The 21,890-nt window shown below is 44.2% G+C and overlaps 3 protein-coding genes across 3 annotated transcripts in view; 2 read left to right on the top strand and 1 right to left on the bottom strand.

Annotated features, from left to right (window-relative positions):
• The window catches only part of jmjd7 (jumonji domain containing 7), a 31,466-nt gene extending 21,391 nt beyond the window's left edge, over positions 1-10,075 (bottom strand). Inside the window, exons 1-2 of the mRNA XM_012826898.3 lie at positions 9,848-10,075; positions 9,274-9,427 (exon numbers count right to left, since the gene is read on the bottom strand). Coding sequence (XP_012682352.1) covers positions 9,274-9,427; positions 9,848-9,923 — 230 coding nt within the window. The 5' untranslated portion in view covers positions 9,924-10,075. The remainder of the gene's footprint in view (positions 1-9,273; positions 9,428-9,847) is intronic.
• Positions 10,076-10,218: 143 nt separating this feature from the next.
• On the top strand, positions 10,219-13,800 carry tbpl2 (TATA box binding protein like 2). The gene is made up of 7 exons (XM_012826809.3): positions 10,219-10,452; positions 10,882-11,270; positions 11,473-11,560; positions 11,809-11,900; positions 12,502-12,669; positions 13,129-13,223; positions 13,413-13,800. Exons 1-7 carry the CDS (start codon positions 10,405-10,407, stop codon positions 13,487-13,489), a joined length of 957 nt encoding a protein of 318 aa, XP_012682263.2. The 5' UTR covers positions 10,219-10,404; the 3' UTR covers positions 13,490-13,800.
• A 271-nt stretch (positions 13,801-14,071) lies between these two features.
• On the top strand, positions 14,072-20,702 carry atg14 (autophagy related 14). The gene is made up of 10 exons (XM_012826890.2): positions 14,072-14,526; positions 15,252-15,314; positions 15,420-15,462; positions 15,601-15,682; positions 16,101-16,338; positions 16,776-17,005; positions 17,986-18,103; positions 18,229-18,319; positions 18,626-18,711; positions 18,917-20,702. The coding sequence occupies exons 1-10, from the start codon at positions 14,252-14,254 to the stop codon at positions 19,215-19,217; spliced, it is 1,527 nt and encodes a 508-aa protein (XP_012682344.1). The 5' UTR covers positions 14,072-14,251; the 3' UTR covers positions 19,218-20,702.
• Positions 20,703-21,890: the final 1,188 nt, after the last annotated feature.

Here is a 21,890-nt window from a genome sequence, read left to right as displayed (position 1 = left end):
GACTAGGTCATGTCCAGACTGTTCAGCCTCCTCTCCATACAGCCACGAGAGTGAGTACCGCTGTCCAGCATCTGCCTCTCACCCAGAGAGAAGCACATTAGCATGTGATAGACATGTCCGTTCCCATGCTAGAATTACCTCGCCTTCTTCAGAAAAGACCTCACAGAGTCCCCGTCTAGAAGTGCTTGAGCTCATAGCTAAGGACATTGAAATGTTTGACCCAGACAACTGTGATCAAGACATTGACGATTACGTTAGGGAACTAGACATCAACATGACTGACCTACCCAACGCAAACCAAAGGGAGAAAATTAAACTCATGTGGAAAACTAGCTCTAAAGCAGTCCACAAGTTTATTCAGGCACAACCTCCCCGTATCAGAGATGATTACGCAGAGCTCTGTCATGCTTTAAAAGAAGAATACTCTTCTCCCGCTGACGAGATCGCATCGTTGGTTGCTGCCTCCCAAATTAAACACTCCCGTCGAGAACACCCTAGGGATTTTTATAAACGTTTGAGACATGCATACTTCCAGGGCAAGAATGCACCAGGCTTAGAAGAAAGTTCCACCTTCAAGTCTCTGTTCTTGCGCAACCTGCATCCATGTGTGCGCACTCACGTTTCCCTCAGGACGCATCAAGGTAACCCCTCACTGAATGAGATCAGGAAGATGACACAGATGGCTTGGGAAACTGTTGTCAATTCCAAAGAAAGGGGAAAAACAACTGAGCCTGCCTGCTCAGATACCAGAGCGTCTCCCAAATTCACTGCCTCACAAGTTCACCCTCACTACAGATCAAAGGGGGGTGACAAACGGCCTCATAGGGACACTGAGCGTAACCGCCATGTCCATCATCAGCGTCGTAATGGGAATACATCCCCTAGAAGCAGTAGAAGGCCATATTCAGAAATAATGGCCCAGAAACATGACCTGCCCCTAGATTCGTCAGGTGATGACTACCGTTACACTGACCGTCTCTCAGACCATGGCCGCAAGGCTACAGACAGTGATAGTGCCTCTGACTGCCCCTCTGACTATGGTTACCCAGAGCGTTACAGCCCTGAGCCACGAGTCAGGCGACACTCCAAGCGCATGAACTCTAGAGTTCGTTAATAACTGTCTGTTGAGCCAAACAACACAAGCCACCCTGCACTGACAGTAAGACAACTGCTTGCTCAGGGATCTCACTTTTCTTGTAGTTGTATGGGCCAACTTGGATTTGTTAGCAACAGCAGCAACTTCCATTAGTCTGAACAGGTACTTCATTTGCAGTAGCACACTAGCTTCATACATCCCAGACAAAGCTAGCCATGCACATGTCCACTTTCAACACAAGGTTAGGACATTACCATACTGCCACACAAAACCTTGATACAGCCATTTGAGCTTTAAGATTTTGAGAATATGATGACACCCTTCCACAGCAGAACGTGCCTGAAGGACAAAAACAGCAAAGGCTGCCAAGACTAGTCAGTCACTAGCCATCTACTAGTCAGTATTGTCATCCAATCTATTGAGTGGTCCAACAAACACACTCTTGGATTCTCCAGCAATGGCTTTATCATTGTATCAGGTGCCACTATCTCTGCATCTCAGCCTAACAAGTTGACATCACTAACATTTCCTATTCTCACTAACCCTGATGAGTAGATGACCCACTGGTTTATTTGTTGTATGCTATGTCATTGTCATTACTGTTTATTTGGACCTTGTCTTTTGTAACTTGATGATTTTGTACCTGCTTAGCCAGGATAGATAGTATCAACAAATGCCCAGTACTGATGTTACAACTTTGACTGTCTGACCAATGAACTTTTCCCACACATGGACTATGTACAGTTGTGCTCACTGGATCACACATCCGGTGCAATCCCGTGACCACAGGGGGGATGTAGGTACACTGGAATTCGTCCATTGTGGTTGACTTCAATCCGTAACTTGCCTATGGGTTCCCCCGGAAACTACGTCAGCTTTACCTGTCATAAAAGTGTAACCTGATGCTTTTCTTAACCACGCCCACCTGAGCGTGGATAATAGCCGCATCTCCCCAGATGTGACTCTCTCTCTGTCGGCGCCCACCTGGCCAGGACCTCTTCAGCTCTCCCTCCCGGCCTCGACCGAGGAGCAAGCCTCTTTGACCTCCTCTCACCTCAGGCATCGCCTGCACACGGTGGAGAACTACTCTCTTTGTTCTCACGTCTTACGGCTTTCACACGCCTAAGATCTCTCAGTCAACGAACTGCTCAGTGAGACGCAGTAAGTGTTAGCGAAAGCAGCTAACAACAGACCTGCTAGCTAACTCCACACAACGGGAACAAAAGGCAGACTGCAACGTTCTGAGCGATCAAATCCTCCGATCTAAACTGCAGGGACACAGACATCACAGCAAGGACAACTTTCTCCATTTACGGACGGCATCATCGCTTCTCTGCCTTATCCACGTCGGACCAGCCCAACACTTTTCCCAAAGGACTGGTAACTCTGACATTAACTGGGCATTTAGCTATCCTAGCTATTCACAACCTGGCTAAGCATAAGACTGTTTACATGCCATTGTTCATGTGTTTCATATGTTTTGTTTACTGAACGTAACTGTTTATATATATGTTCATTGTTAGCTGGTAGTTGGCTTCGCCACACCATCTAAGGGTTATCGTTAGGATTGCTTCTCAGACACATCGGGTCTTGCATGCATCACTAACCATTTCCCTCTTTCCTAACATGGCACCTTAATCGCGCACGATTACACATACATTGGCCTTCACATAGCCTCACACGCGAAGAGAATACTCGAACTTCGCGCTGCATATAGGCTCGTCCTTGTTCACATCACATGTATGTTCGCGTACGTGCACACACATGCACGCGGAACTACGGTGATCAGACAAAGGAACACACACACACATTCTTTCTGGCGCGCTCCTAACAGCGCAACCCCGAGCTCACAAGCTCACACACACACTCCCTCTCGATTACACATACACCTATTCCTTCAATTCATTGGTTAGTTACATTTAGCTAGATTACATATTGTGTGTTATTTTCTTATCATTGTGTAAATAAATACTTTGATTTATATACGCTGGTTTATTTAATGTTACACAAGAATGGACGTTGCCAACCTCTTCTATTCAGAATTCTAATGACCTTCAACTATACTATTAGTAAGGTAACTTTGGTTGTAGTTATTAATTTAATTATTAATCGGAGTTCCAAATTGATAGTATAATATATTTTATGAGACTGATATATTTAACGAGACTGATTTGTGGATTATCATTATTTTGACCACGTGGAGGACACTACACTTTGTGTGGCGCCCCCTAGGTGTTCAACTTAATTGATCTGCCTTTGTGTTGAATGGTTGATGCCTGTCCAATCGGGTGAGACTACCAACATATTGTTGCTGTTGCAAGGACAGCACCAGTGTGTCTTGGTGGCCCTCGCAAAGACGGTATCACAATTTACACACAATTGCACCCACATTCACCCGGCTCCTGCTCACAGGGTAAGTTACCTACATAGTCTGGTACTCCCATGTGAGGCTGGTACCAATTTCACCTACATAATTTGGTGCAGCCCGTGTGAGGATAGTACTGTTGGCAATCATTCATATTTGTGCAATATTAATGTCAGCTTAATTTCAGGCCAAATTCAGAATTTTATATTCTAGTGTTAGACTAGGCAAATAGTCATAACACTCACTGCCACTAGTCTGTCATAGGACTAGACACTAGCTTTACTTACAAATAAGTACAAAGCTTTATATATCAAATTGAGCTCACAAGCTATTTGATATTTAATTAGTGAACAATCACTTTTTCCAGATCTTGGAAACCTTGGAACTTGCTATTGCTGCTAGCCATTCAGGTTAAACCTACTCTGTAGGAATTGTGAATTTCTGTCCAGCATTTGAATACCACGTATTCAATGCAACGTTGTCAAGCTGTCAGAATTAACTGTGCTAAATCTTCTGCTTCCCTTTTTAACTAAGTCACAGCGTGCCACCGGCCCTGTGAAAGAGAGCTTCTACCTGACTGTTACTGCCATGCATTCCAGCCAGTGAAAGGAATAGAGACTGAGAGAGAGCCACAGCGTGCTACCGGCCCTGTGAAACAACTTGTGCACCTAGCTGTTACCACCACGTGTTCCAGCTTGAGTCTAGCCAAGGTAAATCCCTGACTGTTACTGCCCCGCATCTCAGTTAGCGTGCCCAAACTTTTATGCCCACTAGAGCCACTAGATGGTGCTGTAGCTATACCACAGTCACTGGAAGCTACCCCTCATAGCGTAGGCTACTACACTTTTAGGTTAGGCCAGTGTACTGCCAAGTCACACTGCAAGGTGTCTGCCACTGCAACACCATAGCCAAACACCTAAGTTCAATCCTACTTTACCCTATTTTAGCTTACCCCTCTAGCTAAACCTAACAATGGATAACCCCTGTGTAGAGCAGTTTATCTCTTCCGTAGCACAAAGCCTGAAACCCGGCTACCCTGAACTCATTAACAGTTTGAGTTTCATTGAATGCAGGAAGGAGATAGACTCTCTACTAAGTAACAGGTATGATGCACAGACTGCATCCAAAGACCCATTGTTAACGTGCTTGCTACTGAACTTTCACAGGCAAACCAGCCTTGCCTTTCAGAGCAACGCAGCATTAGATAAGGAGGTAGAATACCTTAAAGCGCAGAATGCTAGTCTCCTCCACGAGGTACAGACAGCTAGCAAGAAAGCTATGCGCTACCTAGGAGACCTACACTCAACAGAGTTAGAACTCTGCTCACACAAGGAGGAGCTACTCAAGGTTAGGTCAGAATACCCTGCCCCACCACAGTCGTTCAGCCGATGTGAGTCAGGCTACTCTGATTCACACTCCTCCCTTGATGAAAGGTCTACCCCTCCTTCATTCAGATGGGAACACTTCCCAACTGACCCTCAGTCCTTGGGAATGAAGTCAGCTCCTCAACCTCCACTGAGAGACCGAGGTAACAGCCACCTGACTTCCCATCTGCCCCTAACAGACACTGAAGAAACAGGTAGTTTATCCTCCAGTAGACATACTGCCCATACTTATTCTCAGCCTCTGATCCATAACACATTCGTCCGTGCCCTTCCCTCCGAAGGCAGGACTAGGTCATGTCCAGACTGTTCAGCCTCCTCTCCATACAGCCACGAGAGTGAGTACCGCTGTCCAGCATCTGCCTCTCACCCAGAGAGAAGCACATTAGCATGTGATAGACATGTCCGTTCCCATGCTAGAATTACCTCGCCTTCTTCAGAAAAGACCTCACAGAGTCCCCGTCTAGAAGTGCTTGAGCTCATAGCTAAGGACATTGAAATGTTTGACCCAGACAACTGTGATCAAGACATTGACGATTACGTTAGGGAACTAGACATCAACATGACTGACCTACCCAACGCAAACCAAAGGGAGAAAATTAAACTCATGTGGAAAACTAGCTCTAAAGCAGTCCACAAGTTTATTCAGGCACAACCTCCCCGTATCAGAGATGATTACGCAGAGCTCTGTCATGCTTTAAAAGAAGAATACTCTTCTCCCGCTGACGAGATCGCATCGTTGGTTGCTGCCTCCCAAATTAAACACTCCCGTCGAGAACACCCTAGGGATTTTTATAAACGTTTGAGACATGCATACTTCCAGGGCAAGAATGCACCAGGCTTAGAAGAAAGTTCCACCTTCAAGTCTCTGTTCTTGCGCAACCTGCATCCATGTGTGCGCACTCACGTTTCCCTCAGGACGCATCAAGGTAACCCCTCACTGAATGAGATCAGGAAGATGACACAGATGGCTTGGGAAACTGTTGTCAATTCCAAAGAAAGGGGAAAAACAACTGAGCCTGCCTGCTCAGATACCAGAGCGTCTCCCAAATTCACTGCCTCACAAGTTCACCCTCACTACAGATCAAAGGGGGGTGACAAACGGCCTCATAGGGACACTGAGCGTAACCGCCATGTCCATCATCAGCGTCGTAATGGGAATACATCCCCTAGAAGCAGTAGAAGGCCATATTCAGAAATAATGGCCCAGAAACATGACCTGCCCCTAGATTCGTCAGGTGATGACTACCGTTACACTGACCGTCTCTCAGACCATGGCCGCAAGGCTACAGACAGTGATAGTGCCTCTGACTGCCCCTCTGACTATGGTTACCCAGAGCGTTACAGCCCTGAGCCACGAGTCAGGCGACACTCCAAGCGCATGAACTCTAGAGTTCGTTAATAACTGTCTGTTGAGCCAAACAACACAAGCCACCCTGCACTGACAGTAAGACAACTGCTTGCTCAGGGATCTCACTTTTCTTGTAGTTGTATGGGCCAACTTGGATTTGTTAGCAACAGCAGCAACTTCCATTAGTCTGAACAGGTACTTCATTTGCAGTAGCACACTAGCTTCATACATCCCAGACAAAGCTAGCCATGCACATGTCCACTTTCAACACAAGGTTAGGACATTACCATACTGCCACACAAAACCTTGATACAGCCATTTGAGCTTTAAGATTTTGAGAATATGATGACACCCTTCCACAGCAGAACGTGCCTGAAGGACAAAAACAGCAAAGGCTGCCAAGACTAGTCAGTCACTAGCCATCTACTAGTCAGTATTGTCATCCAATCTATTGAGTGGTCCAACAAACACACTCTTGGATTCTCCAGCAATGGCTTTATCATTGTATCAGGTGCCACTATCTCTGCATCTCAGCCTAACAAGTTGACATCACTAACATTTCCTATTCTCACTAACCCTGATGAGTAGATGACCCACTGGTTTATTTGTTGTATGCTATGTCATTGTCATTACTGTTTATTTGGACCTTGTCTTTTGTAACTTGATGATTTTGTACCTGCTTAGCCAGGATAGATAGTATCAACAAATGCCCAGTACTGATGTTACAACTTTGACTGTCTGACCAATGAACTTTTCCCACACATGGACTATGTACAGTTGTGCTCACTGGATCACACATCCGGTGCAATCCCGTGACCACAGGGGGGATGTAGGTACACTGGAATTCGTCCATTGTGGTTGACTTTAATCAGTAACTTGTCTATGGGTTCCCCCGGAAACTACGTCAGGTTTTACCTGTCATAAAAATGTAACCTGATGCTTTTCTTAACCACGCCCACCTGAGCGTGGATAATAGCCGCATCTCCCCAGATGTGACTCTCTCTCTGTCGGCGCCCACCTGGCCAGGACCTCTTCAGCTCTCCCTCCCGGCCTCGACCGAGGAGCAAGCCTCTTTGACCTCCTCTCACCTCAGGCATCGCCTGCACACGGTGGAGAACTACTCTCTTTGTTCTCACGTCTTACGGCTTTCACACGCCTAAGATCTCTCAGTCAACGAACTGCTCAGTGAGACGCAGTAAGTGTTAGCGAAAGCAGCTAACAACAGACCTGCTAGCTAACTCCACACAACGGGAACAAAAGGCAGACTGCAACGTTCTGAGCGATCAAATCCTCCGATCTAAACTGCAGGGACACAGACATCACAGCAAGGACAACTTTCTCCATTTACGGACGGCATCATCGCTTCTCTGCCTTATCCACGTCGGACCAGCCCAACACTTTTCCCAAAGGACTGGTAACTCTGACATTAACTGGGCATTTAGCTATCCTAGCTATTCACAACCTGGCTAAGCATAAGACTGTTTACATGCCATTGTTCATGTGTTTCATATGTTTTGTTTACTGAACGTAACTGTTTATATATATGTTCATTGTTAGCTGGTAGTTGGCTTCGCCACACCATCTAAGGGTTATCGTTAGGATTGCTTCTCAGACACATCGGGTCTTGCATGCATCACTAACCATTTCCCTCTTTCCTAACATGGCACCTTAATCGCGCACGATTACACATACATTGGCCTTCACATAGCCTCACACGCGAAGAGAATACTCGAACTTCGCGCTGCATATAGGCTCGTCCTTGTTCACATCACATGTATGTTCGCGTGCGTGCACACACATGCACGCGGAACTACGGTGATCAGACAAAGGAACACACACACACACATTCTTTCTGGCGCGCTCCTAACAGCGCAACCCCGAGCTCACAAGCTCACACACACACACTCCCTCTCGATTACACATACACCATTCCTTCAATTCATTGGTTAGTTACATTTAGCTAGATTACATATTGTGTGTTATTTTCTTATCATTGTGTGAATAAATACTTTGATTTATATACGCTGGTTTATTTAATGTTGCACAAGAATGGACGTTGCCAACCTCTTCTATTCAGAATTCTAATGACCTTCAACTATACTATTAGTAAGGTAACTTTGGTTGTAGTTATTAATTTAATTATTAATCGGAGTTCCAAATTGATAGTATAATATATTTTATGAGACTGATATATTTAACGAGACTGATTTGTGGATTATCATTATTTTGACCACGTGGAGGACGCTACACTTTGTGTGGCGCCCCCTAGGTGTTCAACTTAATTGATCTGCCTTTGTGTTGAATGGTTGATGCCTGTCCAATCGGGTGAGACCACCAACATATTGTTGCTGTTGCAAGGACAGCACCAGTGTGTCTTGGTGGCCCTCGCAAAGACGGTATCACAATTTACACACAATTGCACCCACATTCACCCGGCTCCTGCTCACAGGGTAAGTTACCTACATAGTCTGGTACTCCCATGTGAGGCTGGTACCAATTTCACCTACACCATCTACCTGTTCACACCAAAAAAGGTACTCTTCTCAATGAAGTATAATTCATCTTTGATCACGGTCGTGTTTACATAGCGACACTGTGTGGCAGTCACCTCCGAGAATCACTAGTTTGTGAAAGACCCAGAGAAGCGCAACACAAATATCCGACGAGGCAAAATCCCATACGATTTTGGAATCCCTGCCGGACGCAATTTTTAGGTCTCAAAAAGAGTACTTGTCCGGGCAAAAGAGGACGTCTGGTCACCCTTTGCAAATGGTTCTCCTAAATAAACTAAATGGCAAATGTTACCTGGGGCGCTACTCACATAATCAGCTGTGCTGCTCATCCTACAAATGCATAATCCTTACAAGTTGGACATCATTGTAAAGGTAAATAAACAGGCTTTCCAACGATATAAATACAATGCCAATTAGCATTGTAACAACCGAGAAATCCAAACTTTTTTGACGAGTTTTTATAAGCAATCCTGACAACTTCATGTTTCATAGATTTATTAACGATGAATGAACATATGTGGAATGTGAAATCTGAGAAGCATGTTCAGGCAAGGGGCTTGACTCACCTGAGGTAAGTTGGATTCCACTTGGACAGTGCTGGCCAGTGATCGAATGCATTGCGGATGATGCATGGTTTGTTGGGACCAATCCACTCGCGATAGAACTGCAGTGCAGATGGAGGCCTCTCCAGATATGGCACCGTTTCATTCAGATAAAGCTCTAGTTGGGTACAGCAAATGTGCATGACATTGAATACAAATAACTGAACTATATTATTGAATTCACTCATTTCAACATAGGGGTGTGTTTCCGAAGAACTTCATGGACCTCTACCCTGCACTGCAGTAGTATACTACATTTAAAATCTAGTAGGGCCTAGACATTTCTCTGAAAACCCATTCATGAGGCTTTCTTGTTTTAACATAAAGCATTTAGAGACACCCAGCAAAGCAAATAAGTTAATGTTACATGGCTGGACGTCGACTCTCAGCTAGTGAAACTACGTTATGGTGTTAAGAGTAAAATATAGCTACCCGAACTAATCAGAATACGAATTTACAATGATTTTAATATTAATCTTTACCTACATGTCAGAATGTAGCTACTATCACTCAGATTCTTAGCATCTAAGCCACTAACCTCGAGCTTCTTTGGGAAAATCTCTAAGACAATTCTTCACGTTGTCAATGCTGTCCTCCATGACATAGTGGTGCATTAAATCACGTTCTAGTGATTACCTATATGCGTAATTAGTCATGTTAACATTTCGTTAAAAAAGTAGGTCACATGTAAACATAGTAACTACTTGTCTATGTTGACAGATCTGACAACCAGCATGCTCAAGTGCGGTGTGTTCCGCTCAAATCGTGCATGCATTTTTCAGATGTCTCCCTCTATTGGTTGGAGACTGAAAATATGTCAAATTAAGTTTTGGTTTAAGGCCCTTTGGTCTAATATTATATTTTGAAATAAGGAGAATTTTGTAAGCAAAAAAACGCTTCAAAGAAAAATACCCAATCACGTCTATGCTTTGTCTTTCACGCCCGTAACCCACGTGCGTAACCCACCCTGATTGACAGATGCTGCCAATTTATCTAAAACCCGGGGAAATCAAGCACAGTGTAGCCTACTATCAAACGTAAACTGCGGCACAAAGTCTGAGTGCTAAGCTTATTCAGTGTAAATAAATAAATGTCATGGATGACGAAGCGTCAATGGAGGGGTATTTTCGGGAGGCTGTAAATGTAAGTAGGCCTAGCTATTTTTCGCACACTTCTGCCAGTGTTACAAGTGTTACAAGTTACACGACTGAGAAACTGTAGTCTTTCGGTTTAATTGTTGACTCCACTCTACTCATTACCATAACAGTTTTCTTACCCTTCGACAGTGAGAACAATGCATCATTTGATAGATTATGTTCATTAAACATGCTGACCAATCCTGACCTAGACAGCCCAAACAGAAGAATGAGTGGACATTTTATAGATTTGTCATGCTCATTTCTTAATAAATCATCATTGCCACAATCTTGCCATGTAAATTATAAGAAGGCACTTCTAATGTGCATGCTTCACTCTTGGTGCACTGCTCAAGTCCTGTCACTCAGACATTTTGTTTGTGTTTCCCCCACCTCCACATACACACACACACACACACACACAATGTGACTCCAGGACCCCACTGATTACATGTTTGAGGGGGACATGGGCTTGCAGGGCCCATTGCAGCTCCAAGACCCCTCCTTCCTCGCATCCATAAGTGGGGAACAGGATAAGGACCTATCTGAGGACCTGGACCTCAGCTTCCTGCCCGATGAGCTCAGCACACAGGACGAGCCAGTGCAAAACTCGTCACAGCATGCAGCCCTGCATCAGCAGACTCTCAACGACAGTGGTGTTTACACAGATGCACCTGAGGAGGCGACGGCAGTGGCCGCGACCGGGCAGAATGGACAGGTCCCACCTGTGGCTTCTCCCTTCGGCTCTCTTTCCATGAGCCCAATGACACCCATGGCCCCCATGACGCCACTAACAGAGAGCTCCAAAATCATCCCACAGCTTCAGTGCGTCAACTTGTTGTTGTTTGATAAGATGGTTGTAGTACTGTAAAAGAGATGGAGGTTTTTAATGTAGTAGCACACCTTGTTTTGAGGCAGGTTTAACAAGAGGCTGTCATTCCAAATCCCAGTGTTTATTAATATAGTGTGTATTCTTAAATTTCTCAAAAGTATGAACAATTAAACATCTTTAATGTTATTGTGGCAGGAACATTGTGTCAACAGTGAATTTGGATTGCCGCCTTGACCTAAAGTCCATTGCACTCCAAGCCAGAAATGCTGAATACAATCCTAAGGTAAATGTGTAATCAAATTCAGTCAGTTATGCATGCTATCACTTTTTTATACACTCTTCATGTTGATTCTGTGTAGTGGGGAACTTAATTTCTCCTGCATATACTGCAGATGTGTCTTGGTATTTGCTCAAAAGCAGCTAAGATCTCTTTTGAATGACATTTTTTTTGTTTAGTTGTTAACTGTTAGACATAGGGTAGGTATGACCACACAAACTGCCTCTGAAAGATGCCGTCATGTTGTGTTGTAGCGTTTCGCTGCTGTCATCATGAGGATCAGGGATCCCAGGACAACAGCACTCATCTTCAGCTCAGGAAAGATGGTCTGCACTGGAGCCAAGAGGCAAGCATTGTAATGAGGAACATAAGAGCCTGTCCAATGCTCTATTGCAATATGTTTATGTTTAATAATACTGTCATGGTGCATTTTAGTTCAAGGTATAGAGGAAAGGTACTGTGAAAGTTAGGAAATGTTCCCCCCTGTTTATTGGTATTTGGTACTTTTGTATATGTCATATAAGCTACTGGATGCTTCAGTTTCCTTTGGAATCAATGAAGTCTCTCTCTCACACACACTTTCTTTCTCTCACTCACTCACTCACTCAGCCAGAGACATATTCACATCATTGGTTACTGGAATAAATGTAAAAAAACGTTCCTTGCATTTAGTGGTTTCCTCAGTTTTGATTAACCCTGATAAACACGTGTAATTTATCAGTTGCATTAAGTTTGTTCCTCATCTACCGAAAAGACACATGCATAGGTTCTCATGCTATTAAGAGGTGTGATGGGTTTACTTGGCTTCATTATTATATTTTTCTTGCCTTCACTAGTAACATTCATATTTACATTTCTGCAGGGATTGGTAGTCCTCCGGTTTAGGTCGTAATGACATTGGGGAGAAGTGTTGATTTGCTTTCTTGGCCATGTTTGTTCCAAAACAGCGAAGAAGCGTCCAGGCTTGCTGCCCGCAAGTATGCTCGTGTGGTGCAGAAGCTGGGTTTCCCAGCCAAATTCCTTGACTTCAAGATCCAGAACATGGTGGGAAGCTGTGACGTCCTGTTCCCCATCCGACTCGAGGGCCTGGTGCTAACTCACCAACAGTTCAGCAGGTAGGACTGCGTGACCCTCTTCAAGACAGTCCTGTTTTTTTATTAGATAAATACAGCTATTTCATTCAACTGGAGACTTCAATATTGTTTCTTTTTATAGTCAAATCAGATGCACTCTCCTCCCAAAAAAAACTATTTGTACTCTTTGTAGGTCTTAGCCTTATTTGTACTTGTACTGTAGGCAAGCGAGTTAGCATTGTGCAGTGTACACCACAAGATTAGAGGCTATGGCTTTCAGCCTTGTGGTTAGCATGTCTTTTTCCCAGGCTCAAGGTCCATGATTCAAATCATGATGGTTGACTGATTACATACTAAAATATGTCCATAAAAGCTGAGATTACATTTGAGTAACATTTGAGCCGAGCTGAGAAACATTTGTGTGCAAATGAATTCTGCTCTTGATACTCGTTACTGTGTAGATATCCTGTTTAATAACTGTACTGATATCTACCCTGCAAGCTATGAGCCAGAGCTCTTCCCAGGTTTGATCTACAGGATGGTGAAGCCGCGCATCGTACTGCTCATCTTCGTGTCGGGCAAAGTGGTACTGACAGGTGGGCCTGGAAATCCCTGTGTTTCTGTGTTAATTTCAGATGACATTTCATCTGGTCACCTACTATATAGTCTTTTTTCTCTCTTCTTTTTAACGTGCAATCTTTAATTTTGTGTGCACTGAATTTGTATTTCACTCAGATGTTGAGTCTATATTGTCTGAATGCCTTGTGTCTCTGTGTCTATTGCAGGCGCCAAAGAGCGAACTGAGATTTATGAAGCATTTGAACACATCTACCCAATTCTAAAAGGATTCAGAAAACAGTAAAGATGGTTTGCACTTATTTGAAGAGGATGGACTTGTGTGTGTGTGTGTGTGTGTAGCCTACACTTAATGGGTAGCAAGTTGTATTGCAGAAGTGAGAGCACTTGAAGTGTTAATCTGTTCCTTTTCAGTTTTGTAAACATCGGTATAGATTTTTTTTAATAACGTCATATTTAGTGCATTGATAACATTGTTTTGTGGATGTATGGATTACCTGTTTCTGTTGTGATTTTCTTTTGTTTAAACTTGAAAATGTATAATATTTAATAAACAATGCTAAAGAAAGATATTGGACTGTGAAGTTTGGCAGTAGTCTAGCGTATATACAGAGGTACAACAGGAGGAATAAAACTTAGTGCATGGCTGCAGTTTTGTTCTTTTACAACATATTTTGAGTTTCTGCAGTTGGTAACTAGATATTACCTAATTTTGCAACGATGCACAAGTTTCAAATGCTATGTTAGGTCTTCTCTGGGGTTGAAAGCTTGTCTATGCTTCCCATTGGTGGAAATCGAGCATTGCGTAACTGACGCACTATCCCCTTTTAGTTGACGCTTTGCTTTTCCACGTGACCGTACATACACAAACAAAGTGAATCACGTGGTTCGCAGGAGGTAAAGCTGAACAGTGACTAATAATTTCTGACCTGCATATCGGCAGGAATTGGACTGGTTGTGCTTCCAGTCTTAATTGTATGTCTCTAACAATGCAGGGAGAGGACTTTGAGTCTTTTCAAGGACAATACCACAGATAAACACCGGTTCAATGGCATCCCCCGCAGCAAAAGAAGTCGGTCCTGGTGAGGGGACTTTAGGGGGAATGCCTGGGGCCCGACTACCTCCTCGCCCGCATCATCCGTCTTCATCGACTGCAGCACTGTTGCCGGGATCGCTGATGGTAGAATCTGTGGACGATGCCGAGGGTCTCTATGTAGCAGTTGAGCGGTGTCCCCTCTGTAACACTGCTCGACGTAGACTGACCTGTGCCCGATGTATTCAGAGTGGCGATTTTGTTTACTTTGACGGAAGAAATCCTGAACGGTGGGTGTAGTTACTGTTTTTTCCCCCATTCGAATTGTCTCTTGACATGTCTGTCTTGTTAACGGGGTGACAATTTGGTAAAAACATAAACTATCATGATTTGTCTGTTGTAAATAGTCATGGCTAATGGGTGCTAGCGTGCTAGGTAGTTAGCTTGTTTGGACAATGTTTACAACAAAGGGAGTCAGGCTAGCGGGAAGAGTTCTCGGCAAAGCTAACCTTATTTTTGGTATCTTTCAGTTTATCGCGTTGTATTGATCGTTGTATTCGTACATTCATGAACATATAAGACTTGATGTAACATTACATCCCAGCAAAGCTGAGTCAGTCAGCATGACACTCAAAGGACTCGAAGTTGACAAGTCATTTAGCTAGCTCACGTAGTTAGCTGTCTAGTTGATTAACTGTTAGGGGAACATGAGTTTACCTTCAGTGGCTAAATGTTCACATTTTCACCTAACTGTAGATCATTTATGGATGTAGATGAGGTAATGACATTTAACTAAGGGAACGGGAGGCCCGCCTTGTACATGAAGATTATGTTTTGGAGTTTGGACTCGACTGAGAGTAAAGCCGTTCTCCAAACTAGGCCAGTGATGTCGCGCTTGCCATGAATGTTGTTGCTAACTTCGCTGCAAAGGCGGACCTCTCTTGTGTTTACTTTATATTGAGGCTGTACGGAAACATACGAAATTACTTGAAATTAAAATATCTTCTGCATACAGCTACAAAGAAAAATTGGAAAGACTGAAAGGGCTGAAAGATGAAAAGGAAAATCTTCAGCAAAGGTAATTATTAATTAGCTACACTAAATATGAATTGCTGAGAAGTCACATGTTTAAGAGTTCGTGTGGATTGCAAGCAACGTTCTCGTTTACTTTTTTCTGTCTTAGAGTTATCCAAGCCATTGATAAGAAGATTCAGGGGGACCAACTTGTAAGTGGACACACTCAGCCTTAAGATGTTTGTAGACCTTATTGTGATCTTGATTTCCCTAAAGGCCTGGAATTTCCCGTGTAATTGGTTGCTGAATCAGATTCAGATACTGTACTGTGCTGTCTTTGTGTGATTCAGAAATGGAAGATCATGTCCTGCAAGATGAAGATTGAGCAGATGAAAGAGGTCATCTCCAATGGGAATGAGGAAGTGAAGAGTGGTATTGTGTTTTTTGTAATCTCCCAATACTACATCCAGCAGCTCTTGGTTTCTCTACCTGTCTGGAAACACTAACTGTTTGAGGATGCTTTACATAAGCTAACAGTGTATCTCATAGGTTAGCACGCACACCTTTATGTTTTGGAAGTTGCTTAACAGAAAATGCCAAGTTGAACAGGTTATCATTATTGTTGGCACGTTGCTTTTCCAGGGAACGTATTTTTAAACAACGGTGTATTTTTAGACTTGTATGTGAGTAATCGCCTAGAAAACTCTGGTGTAATTATGAAGCATAATTGCAGGTTGGAGTAAACGTTTATTTGCGGCTCCTTAATGATACATCATCAGGAAGAAAAACAACCTTGCTGTCGTCTCACATCCTTCCTGTCTTCGCCCCCCTCTTTCCTTGTGACGGCCAGGTAAGGATCTGCTGGTGCGCTCGCAGGAGGAGAGCCAGCGGCTGCAGCGGCGGGCCAGCCGGCACCAAGAGAAGCGGGACAAGATCGAGCGGCACAACAAGCGGTTGGCCGAGCTGCTGGAGCGGCGCGGCCGCGAGCTGCAGGGCCGTCTGGAGGCGCTGGCCGAGGCGCGCCGGGGTCACATCCTGGAGCTCGTCACACACATCTTCCCCATGCAGGAGGAGAAGCAGGGCAGCAGGTGAGGGGGCAAGACACACACAAACACACACACACACACACACACACACACACACACACACACACACGCATGTGAACGCTAGATAGGTTGTATATTCCACCTCCAATTGAATAAGGAGGAGAGGAAAGAGAACGAGCCAGAGACAGGCTCAAACACACACACACACACACACAAACACTCTGTCTCATACATATGATTCACAACATATATCTGCATTAAAGATTAGGGAAGTGGGGGATGCTCTATTTAAAAAGAAGAAAGGAATTCTGCTTTCAAAAATCACGATCTTAACCAAGGTTAGGTTTTATCTTCATGATCTTAACGCTGTGTGTACCTGTCAGCAATTAGCCAGACAGCTTTAACAGCACTGCAGCTATGACAGCAGGCACCAGGCAGACACCTGCAGCGCTAACCTGAAATCTGAATCTGTCCTCCAGAGACCCGGCTGATGTGGCTGCGGAGTGTGACCCTGCCCTGACCTCCAGCACGGTGAGTGAACTGGCAGAGGCACGCAGGACCACCTACCTGTCTGGCCGCTGGATCTGGGACGACCAGAACGGAGAGACCAGCATCAGCATCACTGGCCCCCACGCCACGCTGCCCAGCAATGGAGACTGCTCTGCCTACTACAGCTGGGTGGAGGAGAAGAGCACCACCCAGGGCCCAGGTACCAGTCAGAGACTTGATAAGGAGAACAGAATATTCCAGAAACATGATTGTTCTATTTTAGATTGTTTTTTTTTGTAATATAGAATATTGGAGATACATTTGGATTGTTCATGTGACCTGCATAGTGGAGACAAGCACATTGCCACATGGGACTTCAACTCGCAACCTCAGGCGTGTTAGCAAAGAAACTTAAACCCATGGGTGCTAGTGTCTGTCGTCTTTTACGTCTGCACACGTCTTTTAAGGTGTTGGAGAGAGGTTTACTGCACAGCACTGTACCTGTTGGCTACTGCTACATTAAAACTGGGCCCTTGAAGTCACTGTTCTTTGTGCAATTCACTATTGTCATGTGTATTTGGCAACTGAGTATGAGTATGCACTGAGGACCAAGAGTAGGTGCTATTCAGAAAGGAAGGAGGTGTGATGGAATCAGTATATGTTCAAACAAAAGTGATTTACGTGTAATGTTGAGAGGGAAAAAAACCTTTTGGTGTAAAAAAACCTCTAAGCTAACCTCTCTAAACCTCTTTCTGTGGAAGGCACTTTATATTTGTTTGGTTTTTCGGTTCCCAAACTAAACCGTGTCTTTGTTCATTCATGACATTTAATTGTTTAGCAGACATGTTTATGCAAAGCGGTTTACAGGTTAGGGAAGGTACTCCATTTCTGCTTGTTCAGCCCTCAGCAGGCCTCTCTCTTCACTCTGCCAGCTGAGCCACAGGAACTCTTGTGCATCTTCATATGACCGTGAAAAGTGCTAGCTCAGGCATCGCAAGATCTATACAGTTTAAATTTGCTTAGAGAAGAAGAAAGGAAGAAGGAGAGGAGAAAGGAAGAAGAAAAAAAGAAAGGAATAATCCCTCAGTTATCAGTCATTTAGCATAAGATGAATCTGTCCCTTGACTGAAGGTCAATGCAGCTAAGGCTGTGGTTTACAGCTCCATATCTAATGTTGTGTCGTTCCATCTCCTCCTTCAGAGCTGGATCACATTAACCCAGCCCACACCATCAGCGCTGCTCTGTGCTACGCCACCCAGCTCGCCAACATCCTCTCCCACATCCTGGACGTCAACCTGCCTAAGAAACTGTGCAACAGGTATGAGCAGAGGATTTTTGTATGTAGTGTTCATATTTTTTTGGGTCAAAATGAACTACAGACATTTCACAAGTTATCAGTAACTCTGTCTTGTATTTTGGTGGTGGTGGTGTTTTTTTGCCCAGTGAGTTCTGTGGTGATAACTTGAGCCGCTACAGATTCACACGCGCCCTCACCAAACTCAACACCAACATCCTGCATCTCTCCTTCTCCCAGGTACAACACCGCTCTCCCCATCTCAGAGCTGTGATTGTCTGTTATAAACACAATTTATATACTTTCAGTTAGATTTTAAACAAGTAGTTAAATTAAGTTTTTAAGCACCATAAAGGAGCTTCTCATACTAAATAAAGCACATTCTTATACAGAGAAACTGGTCACCCTCATTTTGTATTTATAATAGATTATGGCCATGTGCATGAAGCAACATAGAGCGGTAGGGTTCTCAGTGTTAACAAAACAGAACTTGACCGGTGAAACATTCCTGTATTTCACCTCTGTAATGTTCTATGTTGGTTCTAGCATGTTGAGAGTGATCTCCTGCATCCCCATCACACCTTGAGGAATATCATGTTTCTGGTCTCCCCCGAAAATAAGAACCTCGGCAGGTGAGTGGACCGCTGACCCATTTCACAAGATCTTCTCTTGTCTGTTTTCACCTCAGAAATACAAATGCCTAGATTACGCAAGTTACTGTTTGTTGTCTTGTTTGAAGTTAATGTATGTCAATTAAATGATCTTGAAGGGGTTAGACTTCTGTCTCTAACCCATGCCGTATCCGTCGTGTCTTGTGTCGGTTTGTGTGTCTTCCAGGACCGGTCCTTTCGAGGCCAGCGCTGACCTGGAGGAGTCCATGGAGTTCGTGGAGCCGGAGGCGGCGGGACCTGCCGAGGAGAGCGGCGACGAGGCGCCCAGCGACGAGGAGACGGACCTGGGCACGGACTGGGAGACGGTGCCCAGCCCGCGCTTCTGCGACATCCCATCGCAGCCCATGGAGCTCTCGCAGAGCACGGCCATGCAGGTGTCCCAGCCGGCGGGGCAGGCAGGGGGCATGATCTCCTCGGCCGCCGCCTCCGTTACCTCCTGGTTCCGCGCCTACACTGGCCACCGCTGAACGGTCAGCAGTCACCGAATCGGCTGATGCTGTAGCTATGCAAAAAAAAAAAATACTCAAAAAAAAGACCACATACTTCTCTCACAATCTTTATCTGTCTGCCAGTCTCTCTCTCTCTCTCCCTTCTACCCTGTCAGCTTGCACGTTGGGAGAAAAGAACGACACGCAGGCCAATGATTTAAAACAAAAAAAAAGGGATGTCTTGTTTTTAAACTGAGATTGCATGTTCACTTGTGGCAAGATGGAGACTGTGTTTTTGTTTTTTTTTGTTTTTTTTTGCTTTTCTTCTCAAAATGCTGACAGAGATGGTTCTCTGAACACGGTTTGTTTGAAGAAAAATGGTCAGCTGTACAATGAAGCACGTGAAAGAGAAGAGAAGGGACCTAATGACTGGATGCAGAGACATTTTCAAAGGAGTGTGTCAGCCCCCCTCTGCAATCCTCTGTGATCATTTTCACCACGCCAGCCAGCGAGCCCTCTCTTCTCCTCTCCTGTTTCTGGGGTTCTCACCCATCTGCAGCGAAGCAGAGACAATGTCTGCCATACCACAGGCCCACCCCGAGAGGCTGGGGAAAAGCAGGATGTTCTCGCTGTGAGAGGACGAGACTGCTCAACTCAAAGCTGGTTTACCACAGCCTTCACTGTACAGCAGAGGTTGAGGGTTTGGAGATGAAATGGTATGTATGTGTGTGTGTGTGTGTGTGTGTTCATGTTTGCATTTGTGTCATCTGATGGGATGTCGAGAGTAAGAACCGCTCTCAGAAGGGTGACGAGAGTTAAGATCTTCTTAGGAGATGCGGCCCTAACTCGTGACTTTTAAAACGTCAACAGCGACTTTACTCTTCTCTTGGCCTACCACTACTGAATGTTTGGTTAAAGGAAATGGCCAGCATCGGACCACAGATGAGTGGACCTGACCGCCTCGGTTATTTGAGATGTGGAAACTGACTTTGGGGAAAAAAACTGACAGCAAGACATCGGTACAGTGTCCACTATGCCAGCAGATGTCACCTGATGTCACATTTAGTTCTGTTTCTTGAAATGGTCTTAGTTAACGTGTGGGTTTCTTAACTGTTGAATACAGCATATTCAGATGTTATGCCCATGTCTCTATGGGATACTATATTGTACCTTTGTGTGACTGTGTGCAAAGACCTATATCGCAGACTAGGAAGCCTGGTTTATTTTTAAGGGTTGAGGGCTCGATTGATATAGATCTGTCCACATAAACGTTGGACATTATGAGGAAATGTCATGGTGAAGTCTTTGTTGCCATAAAAAATGAGAACCTTACATGCACTGGTTGTAATTTTGTTTGCTAACAGGGTGTCAAATGGCCAACACTGTCTGTCTGCGTTTTCCATATTCAATATAGTTTATTTTCTTTATATGTTACAAACCACAGCACAGCAGTGTTGACCTCCATTTTGGACTGATGTTATGATTCTCCACACGCCTCAATAAAAAAACAGCCTGGAGATATGAGCCTAACCGAATTCAAGACGAGATTTGTTCAGCAAATTACAATGTTAAATTTGACACTCCCCGAACCGGTCTCTTCGATACACTACATCACGAGAGATGATGTTATGACATTTCTGGGTCAAGTTCAACAATGAATGCAGTATTTTGTTGGTCTAAGTGATATTGGTGCATATTTGACTCAAACTGTAATGACTTTCCTCCCAGGTTTCAAATATGTACAGTACCAGTCAAAAGTTGACACACCTTTAATTTGAGTGTTTTCTTTACTTTTATTATTTTCTACATTGTAAATTAATACTGAAGACATTTTAACTACAAAAGAAAACATGGAATGATGTACTAAACAAAAAAAGTGTCATCTACCATGTAGAAAATAATAAAAGTAAAGAAAATACTTCTCAAAAAATGAGAAGGCGTGTCCAAACTTTTGACTGGTACTGTAGGTTTTTTTTTCTTTTTTTAAATCCCGGTCCCAGGGGACTCATTCCCTCTCTCTGTCTGCCTCACCTACTTGAACTCAGTGGCCTAGATTTGATAAACTAGTTGTCCTCAGCCGATCAAAACCAGGAAAGACACCATTACCCAATGGCACCTGATCACGGTTATCTAGGGCAGTGGTTCTCAACCGGGCGCCTGTGGTATTCTCGGTCTGCAGAGCTTCCATGTTTTAGCTTTGATCTCCCCCCAGTGCAGCTTATACATTTTAATGATACTAATTTCAATCAGGTGAGTCTGAAGCAGGGAAAGATATGCAGGGCAAGGGGGCTCTGGGAGCCTGATTGTGAAGCCACTGATCTAGAGCCACGTTCACACATAATGTACGGTTGTCTCACAGACATTAGTCTGAAAGTGGCGTTGGACCCATGAGGATCAAACCACATCAGACTTTCCCTCCGCCTTTGTCAGAGGTCATAATTTAGCTTACGCCCAGACGATGTTGTGGTGAGTAGATGACGACTCTAATAAACGCTGGAGTTGTTGCACAGCTGACAGTCATAAGCTCTGTGCCTTGTGAATGCTCCTAACAAAAGGCTTAAGAGAGTCATAATACAATATGATGACCTGGCATTGTTCTTTATATTCACATACACTTGAACCCACTATGTTATGGCTGAGGGGCATGTGATTATGGTGGCAAACACAAAACATTGCAGCCATGTTAAACAGAAACACTAATCACATCTCTCC

The sequence above is a fragment of the Clupea harengus genome, chromosome 14, assembly GCF_900700415.2.
Source record: "Clupea harengus chromosome 14, Ch_v2.0.2, whole genome shotgun sequence".
Classification (NCBI taxonomy): Eukaryota; Metazoa; Chordata; class Actinopteri; order Clupeiformes; family Clupeidae; genus Clupea; species Clupea harengus.
The sequence above is the reverse complement of the archived record's forward strand: the minus strand, read 5'-3'. Positions and strand labels throughout refer to the sequence as shown.